Genomic DNA, 27,434 nt, shown 5'->3' on the forward strand with positions numbered 1-27,434 from the left:
TCTCGACACCAAGATAAGGATTCCAAAGGAAATCGTAATTCTACAATTGCAAGAACGAGAACATTATTCGTAAAGCATAAGTATAGGTTACTGATCATCACCTTCGCCAGACTTAAAACTAATTCTACTTTTAACTTTTTTTACCTAATAAGTTGAGGATAATGATGGAATCATAATGCTGATGTTTTAATGCCAAAGTTTCGACCAGGTTAAGTTGATGTATCGTGACAGTCAGGTTCAGTGGTAGGTGTAGTGGTCGGGAGCGGCGGCTGCTGCTGCCGCCTGCCTCTCATAGGTCCTGAAGAACTGAGCCTTGGCGGCCGCCACCTCGGGAGTGTCGCCCACCTGGGTTGGTACGCCGCCTTGGTAGCCGTGGGCTGGAGCACCGTAGGTGCGTGTGGGAGCACCATAGTGGGTTGAGGCAGCGGGTCCAGGGCGGGAGTATCTGGGAGAACCGTAGCGAAGAGCTTGGATGGTAGCCAGCTGGTCTGGTAGGCGCCGAAGAAAGCATTACGAGCGGCGGCGACCTCGTAGGTGTCGGACACGGGGATGATCTTGCCGCCGACGCCGGCGGGGACTGTCGCAGCCACGGGGCCGGTCCACTTGCGTTGGACGTAGCCGTAGGAGCCGCCGTACGGGCCGTAGCCAGGGTTGTAGGCCTGATAGGAGGCGGAGCACACGCCAATCACTGCCAAAACAACCTGAAAGAAGTGAGATAATTCTTCTTATTTCTCAGAGGATAGATTATGATACGAAATAGAAGTGGGGAAATGCAAGCAAACTGCGCATTCCTGCGTACTACATGATGTAATAAAATGTAAGCTAAGCTCCCAAGTAGAGCGGATCTTTTACCTTAAAGGTCAGTCTTACGACGGAAATGACCCAAGACTGTGAGTGTGAAGCATGAGCACAGCAGTGTCATCCTCCTCCCTCCCCTCACCAGTGCCATAGCGGCACTGGTGGATGGTGGATACAGTCACGCTGGCACTGTACGTAGTGCTATGGCTTAAGGATCGTTCTTCTATAGTGAAGAATGCGTAGACTCACGCGTACACATTCTCGCTACACACACACACACACACACACACACATATATATATATATATATATATATATATATATATATGTGTGTGTGTGTGTGTGTGTGTGTGTGTGTGTGTTATCACTCGCAGTGGATCGATGCACATCACCACTCACACGTCAGACCAAATTACGAAGCTGTATAGTTACCAGAGTCCTCATGATGGCCGTGTGTGTGTGTGTCAGGTGGGGATCCAGACTGTGCTGGGTGAGGCTCCTTCCTCTCTTTTTATACCTCCTCACAACCCTGACCTGATCACCTGTAACTCTGTAATGATCTGCCTGTAGCCGTGCGCGTTATTCTGCTGATCTCAATCCGTTTTGCTGTGTTCACTCGTCGCAAGGCTTTTGAAAATGGGATGCGGGTTCATTCCACTGTTGACCTGTCGTTAGTAGGAGTTACATGGATAAGTTTTCAAAACTTTTGACAAGAAAAGAAAAGGAATATTGTCTGTAATATTCCTGTAATCAGAACTGTACAGAACAACTGTACCATTTCTTTCAAAACTTTTGAGAAGAAAAAAAAACAATATTGTCTTTAATATTCCTGTAATCAGAACTGTACAGAACAACTGTATCATTTCTTTCAAAACCTTTGAGAAGTAAAAAAAAAAAAGGAATATTGTCTGTAATATTCCTGTAATCAGAACTGTATAGAACAACTGTATCATTTCTTTCAAAACTTTTGGGAAGAAGAAAAAAAAGGAATATTGTCTGTAATATTCCTGTAATCAGAACTGTATAGAACAACTGTATCATTTCTTTCAAAACTTTTGGGAAGAAGAAAAAAAAGGAATATTGTCTGTAATTTCCTGTAGTCAGAGTTGTATAGAACAACTGTATCATTTCTTTCAAAACTTTGGGAAGAAGAAAAAAAAGGAATATTGTCTGTAATATTCCTGTAATCAGAACTGTACAGAACAACTGTATCATTTCTTTCAAAACCTTTGAGAAGTAAAAAAAAAAAAAAGGGAATATTGTCTGTAATATTCCTGTAATCAGAACTGTATAGAACAACTGTATCATTTCTTTCAAAACCTTTGAGAAGTAAAAAAAAAAAAGGAATATTGTCTGTAATATTCCTGTAATCAGAACTGTATAGAACAACTGTATCATTTCTTTCAAAACCTTTGAGAAGTAAAAAAAAAAAAGGAATATTGTCTGTAATATTCCTGTAATCAGAACTGTATAGAACAACTGTATCATTTCTTTCAAAACTTTTGACAAGAAAAGAAAAGGAATATTGTCTGTAATATTCCTGTAATCAGAACTGTATAGAACAACTGTATCATTTCTTTCAAAACTTTGGGAAGAAGAAAAAAAAGGAATATTGTCTGTAATATTCCTGTAATCAGAACTGTATAGAACAACTGTATCATTTCTTTCAAAACTTTGGGAAGAAGAAAAAAAAGGAATATTGTCTGTAATATTCCTGTAATCAGAACTGTATAGAACAACTGTATCATTTCTTTCAAAACTTTGGGAAGAAGAAAAAAAAGGAATATTGTCTGTAATATTCCTGTAATCAGAACTGTACAGAACAACTGTATAATTTCTTTCAAAACCTTTGAGAAGTAAAAAAAAAAAAGGAATATTGTCTGTAATATTCCTGTAATCAGAACTGTATAGAACAACTGTATCATTTCTTTCAAAACTTTTGACAAGAAAAGAAAAGGAATATTGTCTGTAATATTCCTGTAATCAGAACTGTATAGAACAACTGTATCATTTCTTTCAAAACCTTTGAGAAGTAAAAAAAAAAAAGGAATATTGTCTGTAATATTCCTGTAATCAGAACTGTATAGAACAACTGTATCATTTCTTTCAAAACTTTGGGAAGAAGAAAAAAAAGGAATATTGTCTGTAATATTCCTGTAATCAGAACTGTATAGAACAACTGTATCATTTCTTTCAAAACTTTGGGAAGAAGAAAAAAAAGGAATATTGTCTGTAATATTCCTGTAATCAGAACTGTATAGAACAACTGTATCATTTCTTTCAAAACTTTGGGAAGAAGAAAAAAAAGGAATATTGTCTGTAATATTCCTGTAATCAGAACTGTATAGAACAACTGTATCATTTCTTTCAAAACCTTTGAGAAGTAAAAAAAAAAAAGGAATATTGTCTGTAATATTCCTGTAATCAGAACTGTATAGAACAACTGTATCATTTCTTTCAAAACTTTGGGAAGAAGAAAAAAAAGGAATATTGTCTGTAATATTCCTGTAATCAGAACTGTATAGAACAACTGTATCATTTCTTTCAAAACCTTTGAGAAGTAAAAAAAAAAAAGGAATATTGTCTGTAATATTCCTGTAATCAGAACTGTATAGAACAACTGTATCATTTCTTTCAAAACCTTTGAGAAGTAAAAAAAAAAAAGGAATATTGTCTGTAATATTCCTGTAATCAGAACTGTATAGAACAACTGTATCATTTCTTTCAAAACCTTTGAGAAGTAAAAAAAAAAAAGGAATATTGTCTGTAATATTCCTGTAATTAGAACTGTACAGAACAACTGTACCATTTCTTTCAAAACCTTTGAGAAGTAAAAAAAAAAAAGGAATATTGTCTGTAATATTCCTGTAATCAGAACTGTACAGAACAACTGTATCATTTCTTTCAAAACCTTTGAGAAGTAAAAAAAAAAAAAAGGAATATTGTCTGTAATATTCCTGTAATCAGAACTGTATAGAACAACTGTATCATTTCTTTCAAAACCTTTGAGAAGTAAAAAAAAAAAAGGAATATTGTCTGTAATATTCCTGTAATCAGAACTGTATAGAACAACTGTATCATTTCTTTCAAAACCTTTGAGAAGTAAAAAAAAAAAAGGAATATTGTCTGTAATATTCCTGTAATCAGAACTGTATAGAACAACTGTATCATTTCTTTCAAAACTTTTGACAAGAAAAGAAAAGGAATATTGTCTGTAATATTCCTGTAATCAGAACTGTATAGAACAACTGTATCATTTCTTTCAAAACTTTTGACAAGAAAAGAAAAGGAATATTGTCTGTAATATTCCTGTAATCAGAACTGTATAGAACAACTGTATCATTTCTTTCAAAACTTTTGGGAAGAAGAAAAAAAAGGAATATTGTCTGTAATTTCCTGTAGTCAGAGTTGTATAGAACAACTGTATCATTTCTTTCAAAACCTTTGAGAAGTAAAAAAAAAAAAAAGGAATATTGTCTGTAATATTCCTGTAATCAGAACTGTATAGAACAACTGTATCATTTCTTTCAAAACTTTTTGAGAAGGAAGTCGAGTCTGAGGTGGCGAGCGAGTCAGTGAGGAGCGGCCAGGGTGAGGGAATGCCAGCATAGTAATGTTAGTTAGGATGGTCGAGGCTTTTCTACACCACACACGTTTCAAGAACATGAATATGAATGCTTGCGAGGCCAAGTTTGTTAAAGGTTAAAGTCGAGCTCAATGTCAGGTGTAGTGGTCGTAGACGTCAGTTAAGAGGGAGCGCTGTGGCAGTTACGGGTGGTCATGAGAGAGGTGGTGATTTAAGAATTCATTGTGAAAGTAATATTGATCATTTCCCGTCGTTATCTCCACCATTCCTGTTATTTCGAGAGACCACAGATTACGCCTGTAACGCGACCAATCCATGGCTTGTTTTTGGATCGAATGACCGATCAACAGTTATAATAGGCCATTGAGTCAGATTCACCACCATACAGACGTACACCAGAACAACTTTTTCACATGAATGAGGTTTCAGTTCAATGTTAATCTGTCCAGCCTACACGTCGCACTCTGCCGACTCACAGGTGCTCGCTCGGTCCTGCACCTCCCTCAGCCACACAGGTGAACGACAGTCGGGTAGTTCAGTGCGTAGCGTTTCAGTCCTTACTAAGCTCGGTCGACCCACCCAGGGAATTCTGGGGGATTTGATTGTTTACCAAGCCTAGCTGCCTCACGGCGCCACACAGTCTGGCCAGCGGAGACGCCCTTATCGGTCTACTCTTGTTTAGTGTTAGTGATCAGCTACGAGACGGAGGGATTTGCCATGACTGTTAAGCAGTGTAGGAGGTAAGAGAAGTTTCTGTGTATAACACTTCCATCTCCAGTTATCATAATGTATAGATTCTGCCCGAATATGAGATACGGTTGTGTGGAAACGGAAACCTTTTTGTAAATATTTTTAAGTACACCTCACGATCAATATTCAACTCTTTTTTCTATACTGTATTAATGCATAGATTTATGATACGCATCAGTCCATCACCTGAAGAATTCTCGTCTAAGGCTGAACAAATTCTTCGTACATGTATAAAGCCACAATTTCGTCCGCGGTCGACGCTTCACAGTAAGAAAGCGACGTTGATTTACAGTTGGCTTTTCGTTGCAATGAAAGATATATAATATAGAGAAGAAGAGATTAATGTTATGTCAAGTGTTTGCCTCATAACGAGTAACTACCCTGCGAACAATTTATCCAATAAGTAGCTAGGAAGAATATTGAAAAAAACATCGCTGTCAGTCAAGACAAAAACTTCGTAAAATAGTTTCGTATTTGTGTATAACGGTTTTCTTATAGACCGTGATCGTGGTAGTGGGAGGGTATTATGATAATGAGTGAAACAAACTGGTACTTAACAATGGCCATGTAATCTTCCATCAGTTGTCGTCATATCATGCAGTGTGTGTGTGTGTGTGTGTGTGTGTGTGTGTGTGTGATTATCATTTGTGTTACGGGGAGAGAGAGAGAGAGAGAGAGAGAGAGAGAGAGAGAGAGAGAGAGAGAGAGAGAGAGAGTCCTACACTCTGTGTTGTCCCGTCTCTTTTAACCTTGTTTGAATTCCAAGCTTTAACCGTTCGCTATTAACCTCATCAGAACGGCATGAAAACTTAAAAGGCTGTAGTCAAACCAATACTTACTCGTCTCTCTTTCATGGTGGAGAAATATATAGATGGCCTCTTGATCACACAATGGAGCTCGCCTTTCCTTTATTCCGGTGCGTACTATCTTTATTGTCCTCACTTGATTCTTTATTGATTATTTGTGCTTGCTTTAGGAAATGAATAGGTAGCTAAACATTTTCTCATCCATGTATTTGAGAGCAATTCTAATATTTGTCAGCGTACAGTTTGTCTCCTGTGCGACTTAGCCATACAGACGTGCCAAGCTGTCTTGGCCCTTTCGCACAGTTTCTTGCAGCTTATGTCTTGATAGATAATGTTTGCATGTGTCTACCTACTTGCAATTACCTGTTTGTTCAGTATGGGGAGGGAGTATTGCACTCGTAAGGCCACCATCTCTTGAACACTGTCGACCATCGCACACTTTAAATCTGTGTATGCTCTCTGCATTAACCATGTCCTTACTCATTCCCTTACTCATTCCTTACTCATGTCCTTACTCGTATGGTGTTCACATCATCATCATATCTAAATCTTCAAATTCCTGAACTACTTATCTGTTTAGTTCATTTCTAATGTTAGTTTCTGTTTGGTTTCTAAAAAGAAAGTAAGTGTAAGTGTCTTGCCTCATCATGATCATGAAAAGTAGACTCGATGATGAGCGGAGGATCATTCAATTGATGCAAGAAACCGGTGATGGTGGCTAGTGAGTCGAGCTTTGTTGTAGACCTGTTTCACAACAGGAACTCATTTCCTCTTTTAAAGAATTCTTGTGTCTCTTTCTGGATGAGCAGGGGGACATGCTAATGCCTAGCGAATCTTTAAAAAAAAAAAAAAGGAAGAGAACTACATCTCGAATGTTGTATTTGACTTCGGAAATTTATGAAATGATGAAAATAAAAGGTAAATGAAGATTAAAACATTTGTTTTTTGTACTCGTGCTTGTATTTGTAAATATCATCTTGTGAATGACAGAACTGCAAACTGCTGAATTTTTAATGCAGCGTGAAGTTTGCTCATCTTAGTCATTGTTGGGGTAACTGAATGATTTGTTAAGATATTATTTTTCTCTTGTGAGAAATAATCTGAGACGATGACAGACGGAAGATTTCACGGGACCCAAGAAGGTGGAGCGTTATTGGAGAGTGATTAAAAGAGTTAGGTCTTTTGTGTATGTACACGGTACAACGAAAATGGAAAAAAATCAATGGCTTTTGGATACTCTCTTTACACTAGTTTTAGCAGCAACTTTAAGAAGGACACAAAACCATGTATGTTGGTGTGAAACAGAACGCCCTTTCACAGTTTTCGAGACGTGTGCGGAAATGCTTGTCCTTAGCTTAAGTTACACCATGTCAGTAGATTGCAAGTTATTGGGTTGGGTGGAGGGAGGGACGGAGCACTTAGTCAAAGCCTAGCTACAGGGGAGGGTCGTACTATGTACTTGAGGTGACGAACAATCATTGGTGTTTGCGAGCGAAGCGAACTTTATTATCAGAGAGAATCTGGGGAGGACACACCCCCATCCACCACCACCTGAATCTTTATATGGCATATCCTCCAGAACTGGAGGCGGGAAACCACTGGAGGCAGGAGACCACTGGAAGCAAAGCTTCACTCACACTGACTATATGATGGTCCCCTGCCGTTGGTTGTAAAGCGACAAGAGAATAACAATATGGTGAAGTTATTTGCATAATGAAGCCACTTGGCGAAGACCTCGTGGCTACCTCCTTCCATATCCTGAAAGAGATGAACAAAGCATAACGATGTATCTTTACAGCTTCAGTGCAGGTGGCGTCAGCAGGGCATTACATGACAGTCACAGGCTCAGTAGTAGGTGTAGTGGTCGGGGGCGGCGGCTGCTGCTGCTGCCTGCAAGTTGTAGAGTTTGAAGAACTGAGCCTTGGCGGCGGCCACCTCGGGAGTGTCGCCCACCTGGGTGGGGGCGCCGTGGGCACCGTAGAGGGTGTGGGCTCCGTAGTGGGCGGGAGCACCATAGTGGGCGTGGACTGCGGGGACGTGGGCGTAGCCGGGGGTACCATACCGGTGGGCACCAACAGCAGCCAACTGCTTTTGGTACAGCTTGAAGAAAGCATCACGAGCGGCGGCGACCTCGTAGGTGTCGGACACGGGGATGATCTTGCCGCCGACGCCGGCGGGGACTGTCGCGGCCACGGGGCCGGTCCACTTAGGCTGGTAGTAGCCGTAGTGGCCGCCGTAATGGCCATAGCCATGATTGTAGGCCTGATAGGAGGCGGAGCACACGCCAATCACTGCCAAAACAACCTGAGGGAGTAAAAGAGAACTTGGACTTCATTCATGAGTTGGCCTAACACTTGACTACCTACACACAACTAGAACTGCCACATTAGTGCATACATATCGACAAAAAGCGTTACTCTCGCACGTTAATCTCATAATATCAGGAAATAGATGCCTTCGAATATAGGGATTTTGATATACTTTACTTCATAGGAACCCAATAGATTAATCTTGATTGCTTTTAAAGCAACTTTTGTCTATATCAAGTTTGAACTGGATTCTGAAATAAGGTCGACTCCTCGAGAACTTTCATTTGTACGTTTCACAAGCTGCAGAATAACATGGTCCTCACAATACTCGTAAGACCAGAGGGTTCAAAGCTTTATAGTTACCAGAGTCCTCATGATGGCTGTGTGTGTGTGTGTGAGATGGGGAGCCAGACTGTGCTGGGTGAGGCTCCTTCCTCACTATATATACCCCCCCTGCCACAACCCTGATTGGCTCGCGCACTGCATGTCTTTCTGTGACCCTGCAATGAATTGCCCGAGGCAACATGTTTCATCTGTTATTGTCAAAATATATATATCAACCCTGGATCATCTCTCTCTCTCTCCGCGTATCGGGCCTTGGTCATACTCTCGTCTTTTGTGTCAGGTTTACTGTCGCCTTGCTGGCAGGGGAAGTGTTTTTTCCACAGTCTCTCACTCCAGATTCTAAACGCGAGAAGCACTGATGTTGCTCCAATGATTTCATGACATCACGTCCGTCAAACTGCAGGACTTAAAGCTTAAGTTAACAGCCTAATTAGCCTGTCAGCTTAACGATACATATCCTGTCGAGTAAAAAGATTATGTCATTTTTTTTATGACGGACTAAAACGAAGTTATAAATGGTGGGTCGTTAAGTGTAGGTACATGTGAAAACCCCGGTGGGCATTTCCTTGTGAGAGACGTGATTTCCCGAAGACCTTCTTGTTATTGTTGGAGGTTCAGCATTGAACTGAAATCTTGTACGTCTTTTTTCCTACTTTTGGTTGCGTTCCTTAAAAGATTTCACTGACCCTTGGCATTCAGGGACTGGGCGAACTCCACTTCAACAATATTCCTCAATGCGTCTGACGTACGTAACTGTGAAACGACGTAACATCCTGCTCATGTGTGGAGCCGCTAGTCATCTTCCCCGACGTGACTTGGGGCTAAGTTGAGGGCGGGGTCACACACACACACACACACACACACACGCCGTCAGGACAGACGAGGCGTCGTCACCAGTGAGGTGGAACCATTACAATGAAGTCATGTCATTGTGCGACTGTTACTGGAGGACGAGAGATGGTTACGTAACGTAACGCTGTAAATAGATTGTTACGTAAGGATAGTGATTTTAGAGACAGGCTCTGTCACGCTCCAGAGGTCATGATCATAGCGTCAGTGTGTGTCATTTTCGACTTTAGTAATCTTATAGCATTATCATTTCTTTTCCCAGTAAGGACGATGAATTTTCGCTGCATTCACTTTGTAAATTGTAACGACGGCGTTTGTCTTGCTCGTGTCTGATATCATTTGGTCTTGATGATGTGTTTGTGATGATGAATAGCAAATTGCCTTTTATAACCTCTCTTTAGTATCACTCGCTGGAAAACGCTTCTGACTTTCCATCGACAGGGTGTAGCAAGCACAACCTCAGCCCTCGTATTATTCAGTTACGATTTTACATTTTTTTTAATTATGATCTCGAAGACTCTGGTTAAGAAAGCCCTCATCTAGGCCCAGGCTTTATACTGAATATGAAAAAAAGACTTCTTAAGATTTAGGGTAGTAAAGAGAGGCGAGAAAATAATTCAAGAGTTTTGGAGGAAGAGAATGGTTGGCTTAAAAAAAAAAAAAAACTGACTCGTAGATGTCTGTAAAGACGAGAGGAGTTAGGGAGTCCCAAAGCTAAGCGGTGTAAGGAAAGGAACAGACGTTACAACTGCCCCTCCCGTGAGTTTCCACAGGCTACACAGAACATGATGAAGTGCCTTGCCGAATATGACGTTGTCTAGCCAATGATGGTGGGACCTAATCAGCCAATTTTCGAGAGAAAATGATAAAAGATATGAATGAGTTTTTGTAAGCAGGTTTTTACCTTACGAATTCTTTTAGGTCATGTGCCTCTCCTCTCACTCGTTCACTTGAGTCTTACAACAGTGTTTTGAAAAGTAAACATGACACATAAAATCGTTTGAGGCACCTGGTTGTAAAACCATAAGCGAACACACGACAGCATATCCTATAAAGTGGCTGATAGATTGTTCTCGCTACACACGAAAACCGGTTTTCTGAAATAACGTTGTTGAAGACCTAATGGATTGGAGAAGTTCATGGCCCATTTACGTCGGGTCATTTCTCGGAAGAAACACTTTGTGAAAATAACAAAGCCCCCAGTGTTTATGTTCAGGTGTATCACTTCACCGTACACACTGGACACACAACGACACGTTCGTTGACATTTTTCAACAACTGGTTCGAGCAAGGATTCGCAGTAAAAAATTTAGCTTCGCCGGATTCGGTTCCTGTTCGCGCAATCCGTTTCATCATTTATACTTGACTACGCTTCTGATTCCTCGTCCCCGTGGGCAACTATAGGTGGAATAAGATTGGTTCCAGCTCCTCACTCACGTCCACGATTGTGTCTATTCCTCGAGCCTCGCTTCCCTGGCCGGTCTCGGCGTCTCTTGGTTGGTTCATACTGAGCTCTGGTTCGTCTCGTACTCGGTGTTCGTCAGTCCCTGGTCACTCAGGCTGCTGTGTTAAAAGTCTCTCTCTCTCTCTCTCTCTCTCTCTCTCTCTCTCTCTCTCTCTCTCTCTCTCTCTCTCTCTCTCTCTCCATTCCTTCCTTTCTTCTTTCTCTCATATCAGTCCATAATATAACTTCTGTACTGAAGTAGAAATCATAATCAGGAAGGAACAGAGCATCTCTTTGCCTCTCCCATTTCTCATTTACAGTTTTGCGAAACCTTCGACCTGGTCAGGACTTTGGTGGTCGAGACAGTAATAATGATGATCAAGTCTCTTACATTTCCCCCGTTATTGTCTAGGCGTGGGAACGGGAGGCTGGAAATTCTCCACTCTTGTATTATTACCTTCCAAAGAGGAAAACGGAGTACGGGAAGGAGCCAAGCGAGGATATCTCCTCGAAAGGCCCAGTTGTGTTGGCTCCTGACATTACCTCGCTAACGCGGGAGTGAAAGAGATGTTATGTTTAATTCTCTGTTGCCAGACATCACAGTTAACATATGCTGTTGGCAGACATCACAGTTAACATATGCTGTTGGCAGACATCACAGTTAACATATGCTGTTGGCAGACATCACAGTTAACATATGCTATTGGCAGACATCACAGTTAACATATGCTGTTGCCAGACATCACAGTTAACATATGCTGTTGCCAGACATCACAGTTAACATATGCTGTTGCCAGACATCACAGTTAACATATGCTGTTGCCAGACATCACAGTTAACATATCCAGCATATACTCATTTTAGATAAACTGTCTCTTTTAAATCTCTCAGCCACTGGCCCATTCAGGGCGTCCGTCATTTCATTACCTTCAGAGAGGAGATGCACCGTAAGAGGAGGGAGTTATTGAGTGATCTCAGACGAGAAGGAAGTCCCGCTCGACCCAGGGCTGGGAGAAGAGATTATCTCGTGACGCAGTAGCTGGTGGGGAGTGGTGGGCAGGGAGAGACGCCGCAATGTGGGAGGGAGGAAGGGCCTGGAGGAGGAGGAGGAGGGAGAAGGAGGAGGAGGAAGGAAGGAGGAGGAGTATTGTTTCGCCACACCTGTGCAGTGACCTGTGTTGAGAAATCTGATGAGCGAGGCCATGAGGGGTGGGGGATCGATCACACATTTATCAAGGTCGTGACGATTGGATTTATCGTCTTTTTTTTTCCTCTCGACGTATTAAAGGTTAGGTGACAGCAGCTTACTTGTGTTGTTAACTCGGTCGTGGTGGTACTGACGGAGAGGTGTTGACATATCTGTCGGGGAACGGAACACTTGAGTAGGTGTGGTCATCAGGAACACGAAGGGTTGCTGCTGTGGTGCATCTCTGTGGTTGAGAGGTCGCATGTCAACAACGTACAACAGTGACGATCCATGCATGTATAACAATTATGATCCATACATGTATGACAGTTATGATCCATACATGTATAACAATTATGATCCATACATGTATGACAGTTATGATCAATACATGTACAACAGTCATGATCCATACATGTATGACAGTTATGATCCATACATATATGACAGTTATGATCCACACATGTACAACAGCCATGATCCATACATGTATGACAGTTATGATCCACACATGTACAACAGCCATGATCCATACATGTATGACAGTTATGATCAATACATGTACAACAATTATGATCCATGCATGTATGACAGTTATGATCAATACATGTACAACAATTATGATCCATACATGTATGACAGTTATGATCCACACATGTACAACAATTATGATCCATACATGTATGACAGTTATGATCCACACATGTACAACAGTCATGATCCACACATATCATATGCATCTATCATGGGGGCTTTGTCGTGTTCTGATCCTCTCACACTTTGCCTTCACGGATCATGATTCACACCACCACCAGGCATCCACTGTGTTATGCTGCGGTACGTTAGCCCAGCTGTTTTTACAGCTATCGTAAACATGTGAGCAGTGGTACTCCACACTAGGGCGAGTGAGTGCCTGGTAAATATGGAACAACTGCCGGTATGAAGAATGATTACGGCACCTATAACAACACACACCCCCCAGCGTTTTTTGGGATGTAGCATTTGCGATTTTCACCAGGTGAGGTTTCCAGGTGAGACTGCAGGGTGTGGTGATGTTCAACGTGTTCATGTCATCGCACTGTTGAGTGGCAGAGTTCTGATATTCAGTAAATGAGAGAGAGAGAGAGAGAGAGAGAGAGAGAGAGAGAGAGAGAGAGAGAGAGAGAGAGAGAGAGAGAGAGAGAGAGAGAGAGGAGTGGTCGTGGCGGTCAGGAACTCGGTGTTGGGTTGATTCCAACCGTTAAGGATGGCAGAAGGTGAGGGCAGGTCGTCGGGTGTAAGATGAGGCGAGAGGTTAAGTGTGAAGGTGGATGGGAAGGACAGGAGTCTATGAATGTAGGTGACAAGTGAGGGCAGGAGATTTTGGTGCACGAGTGATGAGTGAAGTGTACAGTTGGTATGGGAAGGTAGAATGGTGAGCCAACATATATATACATGCTAGAGGGAGGTAAATATGTGAGGCTAAGTTCTCACATGTGTATTGTCACCATCCGTCACGTTACGGTGTATTCTATGTGGCGTGAATCATTAGTATGTCGAAGGTAGTACTTTGAAAAGACGTCACTGCTGTGTCATTCTATATTTTGAACATAGTGCGCTGACAAAGATTAAAACTGGTGCAATACTGCGTCACTGCAGACTTGGTGGAGCATTGTCACAGGCTCAGTAGTAGGTGTAGTGGTCGGGGGCGGCGGCTGCTGCTGCTGCTTGCTTGTTGTAGAGCTTGAAGAACTGAGCCTTGGCGGCGGCCACCTCGGGAGTGTCGCCCACCTGGGTGGGGGCGCCGTGGACACCGTAGTGGGCGTGAGCACCGTAGTGGGCGGGAGCACCATGGTGGGCGGGAGCACCATAGTGGGCGTGGACTGCGGGGACGAAGGCGTGTCCAGCGTGGGCGTAGCCGGGGGTACCATACCGGTGGCCACCTACAGCAGCCAACTGCTTTTGGTACAGCTTGAAGAAAGCATCACGAGCGGCGGCGACCTCGTAGGTGTCGGACACGGGGATGATCTTGCCGCCGACGCCGGCGGGGACTGTGGCAGCCACGGGGCCGGTCCACTTGGGCTGATAGTAGCCGTAGGAACCGCCGTAATGGCCATAGCCATGATTGTAGGCCTGATAGGAGGCGGAGCACACGCCAATCACTGCCAAAACAACCTGAGGGAAGTATGGGTAATGTCATGTCAGCAAAACAAAAGAAGTACACATGACATCACCAGTACTGCTCGCTGATGTATTTATGTTTTGATCGTAGGGGATATTACTCTGCGTGGAGGCAAAGAAAGCATTATAGAGGAAAGACTCTGCTTCATAGGAAGTATAATGAATATATTCAAAGGCAATGAACTAAAGTTTGATGGTGAACATTATTGGAAATTCTGATTCATTGCTTGCGATTTAATTTGACTCGTTTACCATCTGCTAATATTCTTCATTCAGTATAAGATAAAGTATCTAATGATACTCTTTACTTGGTATCTTGGTATATGGTGAATGATCTGTCCACAAATGAGGTCAAACTGTGAGGTTGTATTGTTACCAGAGTCCTCATGATGGCTTGTGTGTGTGTGTCTGTGTGAGGTGGGGAACCAGACTGTGTTGTGTGAGGCTCCTTCCTCACTATTTATACCCCGCCACAACCCTGACTGACTCCCTCACTCCCATGGTGTGGTCATGTGCCTTTGTCCCTCACACGCTTTGTTTCATTTTCTGCAGTTGCTTGTATTTAATCCGAAGGATTCCTTCGACGAAGTCCACAGCGGTCAACTCTGTCGCGTTCCACAAATGATCATTGGACAAGAAATACACTTGAGGTATTGGGAAGGTAAGGACTCTGATGTTACGAAAGTGTTCCAGGATTTAACGGGCTAACTTCACTACGTTTTGATTCTGTATCTTTCTTCCCCTGTTTAAGAGTATCAATAGCGGCTATGTTGCTTCCGCCGTGAGACACTACATGTAAGTGCCAACAGATAAAGGCGTTTGCTTGTAGAGTTTAATCCACTACATTCTTGCAATGTAGAGGTTTGAATGGTCGTGCCGAGGGCATTGATAGAGGTTTTGAGTTGTCTAATCTTTCCTTCTATTTCTGAGTTACTTATAATGAAAAACATGTGTTTGCATTCACGTTGATGCATTTGTTGCGGCTTCGAAGTTTTGAGGAAATAAACTTGATTTCCTTCCTTGTATTTTTATATTGGAGGTTTATCATAAAGACAAAAGACTAGTGGCAAAGCTATTATATTGAAGACTTTCTGCTATGAAACAATATTATAAATACCTCTTTACAGTTTTCTTTATGAAAAGGGGAATTTCCTTCACCTGTTAAAAGACTATATATATATATATATATATATATATATATATATATATATATATATATATATATATATATACTTTGTCGCTGTCTCCCACGTTAGCGAGGTAGCGCAATTAAACAGACGAGAGAATGGCCCAACCCACCCACATACACATGTATATACATTCACGTCCACATACGCACATATACATACCTATACATATCAACGTATATACATATATACATACACAGACATATACATAGATACACATGTACATAATTCATACTTGCTGCCTTTATTTACTCCCGTCGCCACCCCGCCACACATTAAATGACAGCCCCCTCCCCTCCGCATGCGCGTGAGGTAGCGCTAGGATAAAACAACAAAGGCCACATTCGTTCGCACTCAGTCTCTAGCTGTCATGTATAATGCACCGAAACCACAGCCCCCTTTCCACATCAGGCCCCACAAAACTTTCTATGGCTTACCCCAGACACTTCAAATGCCCTGGTTCAACCCACTGACAGCACGTCGACCCCGGTATACCACATCGTTCCAATTCACTCTATTCCTTGTACGCCTTTCACCCTCCTACATGTTCAGGCCCCGATCGCTCAAAATCTTTTTCACCCCTTCTTTCCACTTCTAATTTGGTTTCCCATTTCTTCTCGTTCCCTCCATCTCTGACACATATATCCTTTTTGTCAATCCTTCCCCACTCATTTTCTCCATGTGACCAAACCATTTCAAAACGCCCTCTTCTGCTCTCTCAACCACACTCTTTTTATTACCACACATCTCTTACCTTTTCATTGATTAATCGATCAAACCACCTCACACTCCATATTTTCCTCAAACATCTCATTTCCAACAAATCCACCCTCCTCCGCACAACTCTATATATAGCCCACGCCTCGCAACCATATAACATTGTTAGAACCACTATTCCCTCAAACATACCCATTTTTGTTTTCCGAGATAATGTTCTCGCCTTCCACATATTTTTCAACACTCCCAGAGCCTTCTCCCCCTCCCCCACCCTGTGAGTCACTTTCGCTTCCATGGTTCCATCCGCTGCCGAATCCACTCCCAGATTTCTAAAAGACTTCACTTCCTCCAGTTTTTCTCCATTCAAACTAACCTCCCAGTTGACTTGTCCCTCAACCCTACTGTACCTAATAACCTTGCTCTTATTCACAGTTACTCTAAGCTTTCTTCTTTCACACACTGTACCAAACATTCACCAGCTTCTGCAGTTTCCCACCCGAATCAGCCACCAGCACTGTACCATCAGCGAACAACAACTGACTCACTTACCAAGCTCTATATCCACAACAGGCTGCATACTTGCCCCTCTCTCCATAACTCTTGCATTCACCTCCCTAACAACCCCATCCGTAAACAAATTAAACAACCATGAAGACATCACGCGCCCCTGCCGCAAACCGGGGTCGACATGCTGCCAGTGGATTGAACTAGAGCATGTGAAGCGTCTGGGGTAATAAACCATGGGAAGTTTTGTGGGGCCTGGGTGTGGAAAGGGAGCTGTGTTTTTGGTGCATCGTACATGACAGCTAGAGACTGAGTGTGAACGAATGTGGCCTTAGTTAGCGCTTCCTCGCGCGCATGCGGGGGGAGGGGGGTTGTCATTTCATGTGTGGCGGGGTGGCGACGGGAATGAATAAGGGCAGTAAGTGTGAATTATGTACATATATATATATATATATATATATATATATATATATATATATATATATATATATATATATATATATATCAATCCTCCGCCTGCTTAAGTTTACGAAGATTAACATCTGCATACACACACTTAGTCTGCTTATGAATATATATATATATATATATATATATATATATATATATATATATATATATATATATATATATATATATATATATGTGTGTGTGTGTGTGTGTGTGTCTGTGTGCTGGAGGGAGGTAAATATATGAGGCTAAGTTCTCACATGTGTATTATCACTGTTACGTTAAGGTGTATTCTATGTGGCGTGAATCATTAGTATGTCGAAGGTAGTACTTTGAAAAGACGTCACTGCTGTGTCATTCTATATTTTGAACATAGTGCGCTGACAAAGATTAAAACTGGTGCAATACTGCGTCACTGCAGACTTGGTGGAGCATTGTCACAGGCTCAGTAGTAGGTGTAGTGGTCGGGGGCGGCGGCTGCTGCTGCTGCTTGCTTGTTGTAGAGCTTGAAGAACTGAGCCTTGGCGGCGGCCACCTCGGGAGTGTCGCCCACCTGGGTGGGGGCGCCGTGGACACCGTAGTGGGCGTGAGCACCGTAGTGGGCGGGAGCACCGTAGTGGGCGGGAGCACCATAGTGGGCGTGGACTGCGGGGACGAAGGCGTGTCCAGCGTGGGCGTAGCCGGGGGTACCATACCGGTGGCCACCTACAGCAGCCAACTGCTTTTGGTACAGCTTGAAGAAAGCATCACGAGCGGCGGCGACCTCGTAGGTGTCGGACACGGGGATGATCTTGCCGCCGACGCCGGCGGGGACTGTCGCAGCCACGGGGCCGGTCCACTTGGGCTGGTAGTAGCCGTAGTGGCCGCCGTAATGGCCATAGCCATGATTGTAGGCCTGATAGGAGGCGGAGCACACGCCAATCACTGCCAAAACAACCTGAGGGAAGTATGGGTAATGTCATGTCAGCAAAAGAAGAGAAGTACACATGACATCACCAGTACTGCTCGCTGATGTATTTATGTTTTGATCGTAGGGGATATTACTCTGCGTGGAGGCAAAGAAAGCATTATAGAGGAAAGACTCTTCTTCATAGGAAGTATAATGAATACATTCAGAGGCAATGAACTAAAGTTTGATGGTGAACATTATTGGAAATTCTGATTCATTGCTTGCGATTTAATTTGACTCGTTTACCATCTGCTAATATTCTTCATTCAGTATAAGATAAAGTATCTAATGATACTCTTTACTTGGTATCTTGGTATATGGTGCATGATCTGTCCACAAATGAGGTCAAACTGTGAGGTTGTATTGTTACCAGAGTCCTCATGATGGCTTGTGTGTGTGTGTCTGTGTGAGGTGGGGAACCAGACTGTGCTGTGTGAGGCTCCTTCCTCACTATTTATACCCCGCCACAACCCTGACTGACTCCCTCACTCCCATGGTGTGGTCATGTGCCTTTGTCCCTCACACGCTTTGTTTCATTTTCTGCAGTTGCTTGTATTTAATCCGAAGGATTCCTTCGACGAAGTCCACAGCGGTCAACTCTGTCGCGTTCCACAAATGATCATTAGACAAGAAATACACTTGAGGTATTGGGAAGGTAAGGACTCTGATGTTACGAAAGTGTTCCAGGTAAATTTAGCGGGCTAACTTCACTACGTTTTGATTCTGTATCTTTCTTCCCCTGTTTAAGAGTATCAATAGCGGCTATGTTGCTTCCGCCGTGAGACACTACATGTAAGTGCCAACAGATAAAGGCGTTTGCTTGTAGAGTTTAATCCACTACATTCTTGCAATGTAGAGGTTTGAATGGTCGTGCCGAGGGCATTGATAGAGGTTTTGAGTTGTCGGATCTTTCCTTCTATTTCTGAGTTACTTATGATGAATAGCATGTGTTTGCATTCACGTTGATGCATTTGTTGCGGCTTCGAATTTCTGGGAAATAAACTTGATTTTCTTCCTTGTATTTTTTATATCGGAGCTTTATCATAAAGACTAAAAACGAGTGGCCAAGTTATTATATTCAAGACTCTCTGCTATGAAACATTATTATAAGTATCTCTTAACAGTTGTCTTTATAAAAAGGGGAATTTTCCTTATCTGTTAAAAGACAATATATGTACTAGCTGTTGGAGGTTTGTATGTTCTATGGAGGTGCGCGTTCATATGCACTTTATTCGTATATATATAAATATATATATATATATATATATATATATATATATATAACAAGCCTCCGCCTGCGTAAGTTTACCCCCCCCCCCCCCCCCCCCCCCAGACCCTGGTTCAGTCCGATCACAGCACGTCGCCCCTTACATATCACATTGCTCCAATTTGCTCTACCCCTTGTACCGACTTGGATAGTACTGGACTCCGCCCACATATGGTAATACAACGAGTGAAAACTTGCCTTCGTCAGGTTGTATCATCGTTAATGGGCGAAAGAGAATACAGTCTCGTTGAGGACCTTTCTATCTCCAAAAGAGTTCATAATTTCCCTGCTCCTGATTGGAGTGCAGCATTCGTGCTGCAGGAGCCCATTCAAAGGGGCTCTGGGGTCGCATCTTTAAATCAAACTATTCAAACATACAGATGTGTATGTATGATATATATAATATTTTTTTTCGACCAATGGTTCCTCCCTTAGTTTGATATAAATATTATTAAGGACATTTCTAAGCCACACAATCCACGCGTCATGCACCTCGACAAATGTTGCGAAACCACGCTAGGGACATTAAGGTTACCTCTTATAGAGCACTTGTTTGAACATTAGAAATGAAATGCAAAATTACCCTTTAAGTACCGGTCACAAGCGTATTTAGAATTCGCAAATCCATATACAATAAGCTCCCTTTTTTTTTTCTTTTCCTTTACGTTAATGGCCCAATAGCCAAGAAACTCTTCTGATATGATTAATGAATTTTCAGCATTATCTTTTTCCAATCTAATGTCAGATATATTGGTAGTAAAAATAACAACATATCAAAGTTCGTGAGCACCTTGCTCGGTTCTGTGGAACAGACCAGCTCATGACAAACCACCCTCACTACTTCAGTTGAGCGAGTATTACCACAAGAACGTCCAGCAGTAGATAATGGTGATAGTGAACTGAACGTTAGAATACTTAAATACCTACTTAGCCAACAATCTAAGCCTGAATGAAACCGCAACAACATCTCTCTACTCCAACCCACAGAATAACCCTCATTTACATTAGACCTCCATAGCGTCATGACGTTTTCTTTTATTGATGATTCGTTCGCCTTAAAGTTTGCTATCATTGTAATTATATGTCATTTATGTACATGAAATATAGTTTTTGATTTTGTTATTCATTTATAAGGAATCTCGACTCTATTTTTTTTTTTTACCGTTCGTGTAACTTTCTTGTACTTATGCCAACGCGTATTAGTTTGAAATAACGTTCAGAAGAGTGAGTGAGTCAGTTGCTGGAGAGACGCCATGGAGTGATGAGGAGCTTGGAGGTCCTGATTTATATCTGGTAGGTTGGTTGGGGGATTATTATGCTTGTATCATCTCCCCGAGCCACGGAAGTCCTTAAAGTCGAACTTCATCCACCAACCGTAAAATACCTCAACACCTTTCAACATCTTTAGGTGTTATGGATAACTTTAACGACACGTAATACACTCCCACTATGCATGTAGCCCATGATGACTGTGTTTGGTCATTTTTATGCTTTCGACGTGTCAAATACCAGGGGTCGTTAAAGCCGTAATAGCGTCATTGTGTCCATCTACCAACCGAAAAATGTCTTCACACTTTCAGGTGCGGTTAGATAATATTAAGGCTACGCTGACAAGGCATGTGGTCCATGAACCTGTTGTTGCTGTCAGTCAGCGGTAGGAATGGTTGTCCCATAATACAAACAGAGAGATAAGAAAAATTGAGGAACGAATGAACTTATTTGCGATGAAAGAAAGATAAGAAAAATGGAGGAACGAATTAACTTGAAGAGAGAATTTGCTGTGAAAGAAAGATAAGAAAAGTGGATGAACTGATGAGGTAGAAAAAGAAAAGCCTTGAAAGGAAAATAAGAAAAATGGATGAACGGATGATTTAAAGAATATAGACACCCACCCACCCACCCACCCACACACACACACACACACACACACGCAGTGCTGAAGAAGTTGGCTGCATCTGACACCAGTGAGGTGGGCTGTGCTGGGAGAATCCTTGTTTCATTGTGTAGACGTTGAGTGTCTGTGGTTACCAGGCAGCTGATGATTGTTCTGTGTTCTATTTCTTTGTTTTTAACTGATGTGTTTTTTGTTTTCATGAACGGGATACATGAACAGACAGCGTTGCATAGTTTAGGATGGCGTGAATGATTTCATCGTAGAAGATAATGTCGGATTATTTTTCTTTGTGCAAACCTGAGGTCATTAGCTTTCTTGCTTGTGATATTTGTGGTGTGGGGCAGTGAAGGTTTTTCGTATAATTTGTGTTAAAACCTCTTGAGATAAACCTAACGAAAATTAGTGTTGACACCCGTGTGTGTATGCTCCCAAACGATACACTTTTTCACTGCACACAATTTTCCTCGTCGCTAGTGAGCAGACAGAGAGAGAGAGAGAGAGAGAGAGAGAGAGAGAGAGAGAGAGAGAGAGAGAGAGAGAGAGAGAGAGAGAGGCGCAGGGGGTACCCGGTCATGCATCCTTGAGCCTGGATGTCTCGCGCGCTGTTTAGTTATCTAAAATAACGTAACGTGGGAGGAAAACGTAGAGCCACATATCCAGATGGGTTCTTGGTTTCACCGCCTTGAGTTTTGTATAAAAATCATTCTTTTAGGATATATATATATATATATATATATATATATATATATATATATATATATATATATATATATATATATATATAATTATTCAGATACTAAAATATGGCAGTATCTTACGATATTTAATATATATATATATATATATATATATATATATATATATATATATATATATATATATATATATATATATATATATGTATATATCGTAAGATACTGCCATATTTTAGTATCTGAATAATTGTTTACACAGATGAAATAAAAACTCGTGTAACATTGAAAAGAAAATTAGATTTTTTTTTTGTAAAACATGAAAGAAAAGATATTTACGAGACCGATGATACGACACGAAGGTTATCTCGCGGCTTCTGGCCATCATATCACCCGTGAAAGATAATTTTTCCTCGACCAATTCACTTTGAAACATCCTGGAAAGGTTATGGCCACTCTGGATTGTCTCGGGATTTATTACAGTGATAACCCCCACGTTCTCTTTGGGAATGTTGGTGAGAAAATCATTCCAACACTTCCGTAATGAACACCCTTATGGACGGGGGGTGTGTGAGTGTACGAAAGAGGGGGCCATACACTGAGTCTTATGAAAGGGGTGTGTGTGTGTCGGAAGGCCAAACACGTAGCGAGTTTTATGAGCGGGTGTGTGGGAAGGCTAACCACATATTGAGCTTATGAGGGTATGAATATAAGAGTGCACCACATGGTGAACGTTATGAGTAATTGCTTGTCGATGGGCAACACATATTGGAGGAAGTGAGTGTAATGGCGTTACCTCATACTCAACCCTATGAAGAGGAGCATCTCGCATACTGAATCCTATGGGGAAAGGATTGGAGATAGAGGGGTACCATATACTGAACTCATTGAGGCGGGGCACCACATATCAACTAATTGATTATATCAAGATGAAAAATATAATTATGAAAGTTTCTTGTTGGTAGTGTTCCATTGCTACCATTACAAATTACATTATAACCAATGCAATAACATTTGTTTCCCCTCTGAAGAAAAAAAAGAAACACCTCAATTTACAACAGGAAGGGAATTTCTTTATGACTGAACCGCAGATTAGCACAAGGGCAACTGTTTTCTTCATTAACAAAGAGAAAATAGACAAGAAATGATAAGGGAAGTATTGGTAATTTGTTGGTACACCTTGTTGCGTCATCTTCAACAGCCAAGTTGATAGTTGCACAAGAACGAGAAAAGTGAGTGATAATTGGTACAAAATCACTTTACCACTATTATTTTTAGATTAGGTTATCGTATGTATATATATATATATATATATATATATATATATATATATATATATATATATATATATATATATATATATATAGATAGATAGATACGTAAATAGATAGAAGTATAGGTAGATGACTTGTAGGGTCAAAACAGGCATTTCCGAGCCCAATAGACAATGCGCCTGAGTGACACTCGAAGATCAGACTGTCTACACAGGTTGGGAGTCACGGAGGGCAGAGGTGCTGCTCACATTAGCCTAACGGGACTCCCTAGCGCTGAGGGGGCCTCAGGAAGGTAAGTGGTGTGTATTATTACCTTCGGCTTTCTGCCTCTGAGGAACTACGTTCCTGACGTTTGATTACCCGTTCAAGCGTCTTGACACAATGCAAGGTCTGGTCATTTCCTCCTCCTCCTCCTCCTCCTCCTCTCCTCCCCTTTTATTTTTGTTGCATATTTTTTTTTGAAGGAATACGACAAAGTACATTACGTTTAGTGATACTCGGTGTCTACCCCTTATATTTTGTGTGTAGTGGGAATGATTAAGTCGAATTGCTGTTATGTATTACTACTCATGGAGTCAGTTTCTAGTTACGTTTCCTCCAAAATGATCCTTCTGTCCCTCGCTGAATTAACTCTCCAAGCCACACACTCCTACAGTCCTTAACACCTCCGAAGCCAAACCACCATCTCCCATACGAGTACCACTCACGCCGCAGCCAAGCCCGACTCGCACCTCACAACCCGTGCCCTAAATCTCATTACTTCCACCCACGTCTCTACCACGACCTCTCAAACCACAGCCCAACCCGCGCTGACACACCTCCCAAGCCGGACTGATTCACGCCTCCGAAACCGCTGTATAACCTCCACAAAATCTTCTAAGTCACACCCAAGCACACCCCTCCAACGCCCCCCCCCCCCCCCAGCTATAAACGCCCTTAAGCTTTACCTCGCCTCGCTAACAACACTTGTACGACTTCACTGAATCCCGAACGAATCCCCCAGCTCGAGACAGACTGTGACAACTTCGACAGCCACACCCAAAACCCTATCTCGTCTCCACACCCAACACTGATGTATTCCTCACCACCATCACACCACCAACACTTTACTCGTCCGGTTCACAAGATCAGCACTTAAATTCTCTCACTGTACGAGTGTTCTTTTTCTTAACATGTTGACACAATCGGTAACACTTCATGTGAAAGTATGGATAATCTGAAGTTAGATTTTCCTATCTTCGTGGCAAGATCTCAGTATGACTGAGCAATGAGCAGTAGAATCACGTAGCTACTAAAGATTAGGTGAAGTACACTGATGTACTGTGCTCTGGGTTAAAGCACTAGACTTCACTGCCTAGCGACACAATAGAGTGTACTGTGTGCGGTCGCAATAGACCGTATAGCGTTGGATCGCAGTGGACTGCATTGTGTAGGTAATAGTAGACTATATTGTTTGTGGTCACAGTAGACTATATTGTTTGGGGGTCACAATAGACTATATAGTGAGGGGTCACAGTAGACTTTATAGTGTCGGGTCATAGTGGACTGCACTGTACAGTGACACAGTATAGGGTCACAGTAAACTGCAGTGTAGAATGTTTTGCTCAAGAACGTTTCAAGAGACGAACTTTTTACATTATGTGAAGTGGATTGGATTAGTTGTGGGGTTTGTTTCTTTGCTGCACCCGACATAGCCATCTGGGCGTAGCTAGTCACCTGGGCTGGTGGGTCAGCCAACATAGCTACACTCTTACTCGGTACCTGGGCTGGTGGTGGTGGAGCAGCCTTCCCTACTACCTGCCAGGTTGGTTGGGCAGCCTTCTTTTGTTTCTGTGCTACATCCTTCCTAGACACCCTTCGAAAGGGAGTCGTATACCCCGTCCATGCATCTGAAAACCCCAAACATTCCTCACTCACTAAAGTCATCTTGAACTCCCTTGCTATCGACAGCACAGACGCTGATCGCTGACACCGCTTCACCGTCCCTTCAAACACGAAGATACAACAGTGATTTATCCCTGAATGTGAGTACGATGATCCTAATGATATCTTCCCCTTCGTATCGAGTGTGTCTTCGTCGGCGTGACGTGCGTGTTATTCCCTCTTCTCGCCACCAGCAGAGACATTCAAATAGGTGTGTTGTTTGCTTGCCTCGCACGTCTCATTTCTTGCTAAACCGTCTCTTCCCAGCACTTTCGTCATTCTCTCGTCTCTCGCTCTCGACCAGTCAGGGAACGCGAGAGCAAACTGTAATGACTGAGGATGACATCAGAGAATATATTTATAGTATAATCATGCGAATCGACTTCGCTCAATTGCAGAAAATGATGCATTTCATGGACGAAGGTGCATGGCCACAGCATGAGAGTAAGCCAGTCAGGGTTGTGGTGAGGTATAAATAGTGAGGAAGGAGGCTCACCCAACACAGTCTGGCTCCCCACCTCACACAAACACACACAACGCCATCATGAGGACTCTGGTAACTATACAACCTCACGATGTGTTCTCACATGTGAAAACTGTGCATTCGATACCCGCTAAAAAAGTATATCAAAAACTTGAAACGATATTTGAAATAGTTTCTGGTGGATAGACATTAGAAAGTTTAAACTTTTCATTAATATTCTTTCATTGATGATATATGCATCGCATATATATATATATATATATATATATATATATATTATATTTATTTTATTTATTTTGCTTTGTCGCTGTCTCCCGCGTTTGCGAGGTAGCGCAAGGAAACAGACGAAAGAAATGGCCCAACCCACCCCCATACACAATGTATATACATACACGTCCACACACGCAAATATACATACCTATACATCTCAATGTACACATATATATATATACACACAGACACATACCTATATACCCATGCACACAATTCACACTGTCTGCCTTTATTCATTCCCATCGCCACCTCGCCACACATGGAATACCATCCCCCTCCCCCCTCATGTGTGCGAGGTAGCACTAGGAAAAGACAACAAAGGGCCCATTTGTTCACACTCAGTCTCTAGCTGTCATGCAATAATGCCCGAAACCACAGCTCCCTTTCCACATCCAGGCCCCACACAACTTTCCATGGTTTACCCCAGACGCTTCACATGCCCTGATTCAATCCACTGACAGCACGTCAACCCCGGTATACCACATCGATCCAATTCACTCTATTCCTTGCCCTCCTTTCACCCTCCTGCATGTTCAGGCCCCGATCACACAAAATCTTTTTCACTCCATCTTTCCACCTCCAATTTGGTCTCCCACTTCTCGTTCCCTCCACCTCCGACACACACACACACACACACACACACACACACACACACACACACACACACGCATATATATATATATATATATATATATATATATATATATATGTGTGTGTGTGTGTGTGTGTCTGTGTGTGTGTATTGTACGTTTGATTTTTAACTAATGCGTTATTTGTCCTCATTATTAACACAACCACAGTTTTCTGACAATGACCCAAATATCACGGTAATGTGAGAGTGCACATTCAGAACGCTTCATTTGTCTAGACTGAATGAGTAACATTACAGTTAATGACCATCGTAAATGAATGCGTATTGTTTTCAGCCTCATTTACACATGAAGGCCAAATCTTAATCCTTTCCTCAGGTTGTTTTGGCAGTGATGGGCGTGTGCTCCGCCTCCTATCAGGCCTACAACCCTGGCTACGGCCCGTACGGCGGCTCCTACGGCTACGTCCAACCCAGGTGGACCGGCCCCGTGGCTGCGACAGTCCCCGCCGGCGTCGGCGGCAAGATCATCCCCGTGTCCGACACCTACGAGGTCGCCGCCGCTCGTAATAACTTCTTCAAGCTCTACCAGGACCAGTTGGCTACCATCCGAGCCCACCGGTATGGTACCCCCGGCTACAGTCGCCCAGGACCTGCTGCCCCCGGCCACTATGGTGCCCCAACCCGTTCCTACGGCGCCCCTGCTCCTTCTTACGGTGCCCCCGCTCCTTCTTACGGCGCCCACGCTCCTTCTTACGGCGCCCCAACCCAGGTCGGAGACACTCCCGAAGTGGCCGCGGCCAAGACTGAGTTCTTCAGGCTTTACAATCAGCAGGCAGCAGCAGCAGCTGCCGCCCCCGACCACTACACCTACCACTGAGCCTGACTGTCGCAGTGATCCACCGACCTGGCCAACTGTTATGCATGTATACACCAAATCTAAGCTTTATGACCCTTGAAATATAGAAGTAACATGGCAATGAGATGTTTACTAAATG

At 42.6% G+C, this 27,434-nt stretch overlaps 3 protein-coding genes and 1 pseudogene across 4 annotated transcripts; 1 reads left to right on the forward strand and 3 right to left on the reverse strand.

The window, feature by feature from the left end:
- Positions 1–154: 154 nt before the first annotated feature.
- Positions 155–1,288, reverse strand: LOC139766605 (cuticle protein CP1499-like; annotated as a pseudogene).
- Positions 569–27,416, forward strand: LOC139766603 (cuticle protein CP1499-like). 2 transcript variants are annotated; one of them, XM_071695460.1, is made up of 3 exons: positions 569–662; positions 25,592–25,646; positions 26,816–27,416. In XM_071695460.1, exons 2-3 carry the CDS (start codon positions 25,635–25,637, stop codon positions 27,314–27,316), a joined length of 513 nt encoding a protein of 170 aa, XP_071551561.1. In that variant the 5' UTR covers positions 569–662; positions 25,592–25,634; the 3' UTR covers positions 27,317–27,416. The 2 variants fall into 2 exon arrangements, with proteins under 2 accessions (XP_071551561.1, XP_071551562.1); XM_071695461.1 differs by lacking the exons at positions 569–662; positions 25,592–25,646 and adding an exon at positions 4,972–5,124.
- LOC139766713 (uncharacterized) lies at positions 7,425–14,664 on the reverse strand. The gene is made up of 4 exons (XM_071695633.1): positions 14,610–14,664; positions 13,739–14,227; positions 8,613–8,666; positions 7,425–8,244 (listed from the first exon to the last, which is right to left on the reverse strand). The coding sequence occupies exons 1-4, from the start codon at positions 14,619–14,621 to the stop codon at positions 7,786–7,788; spliced, it is 1,014 nt and encodes a 337-aa protein (XP_071551734.1). The 5' UTR covers positions 14,622–14,664; the 3' UTR covers positions 7,425–7,785.
- On the reverse strand, positions 17,439–18,474 carry LOC139766785 (cuticle protein CP1499-like). Its single transcript, XM_071695704.1, has 2 exons — positions 18,411–18,474; positions 17,439–18,028 (listed from the first exon to the last, which is right to left on the reverse strand). The coding sequence occupies exons 1-2, from the start codon at positions 18,420–18,422 to the stop codon at positions 17,537–17,539; spliced, it is 504 nt and encodes a 167-aa protein (XP_071551805.1). The 5' UTR covers positions 18,423–18,474; the 3' UTR covers positions 17,439–17,536.
- Positions 27,417–27,434: the final 18 nt, after the last annotated feature.

This window comes from Panulirus ornatus, chromosome 58 (assembly GCF_036320965.1).
Source record: "Panulirus ornatus isolate Po-2019 chromosome 58, ASM3632096v1, whole genome shotgun sequence".
Lineage (NCBI taxonomy): Eukaryota > Metazoa > Arthropoda > Malacostraca > Decapoda > Palinuridae > Panulirus > Panulirus ornatus.

What these genes read in the sequence shown, in the direction of transcription:
- LOC139766713 (XM_071695633.1), bottom strand. An exon ending in CCGACCACTACACCTACTAC is followed by an intron (nt 8,667 to 13,738) that starts TGAGCCTGTGAC and finishes AGCCTCACCCAG; the next exon opens with CACAGTCTGGCTCCCCATCT. An exon ending in CAGCCATCATGAGGACTCTG is followed by an intron (nt 8,245 to 8,612) that starts GTAACTATAAAG and finishes TTACTCCCTCAG; the next exon opens with GTTGTTTTGGCAGTGATTGG.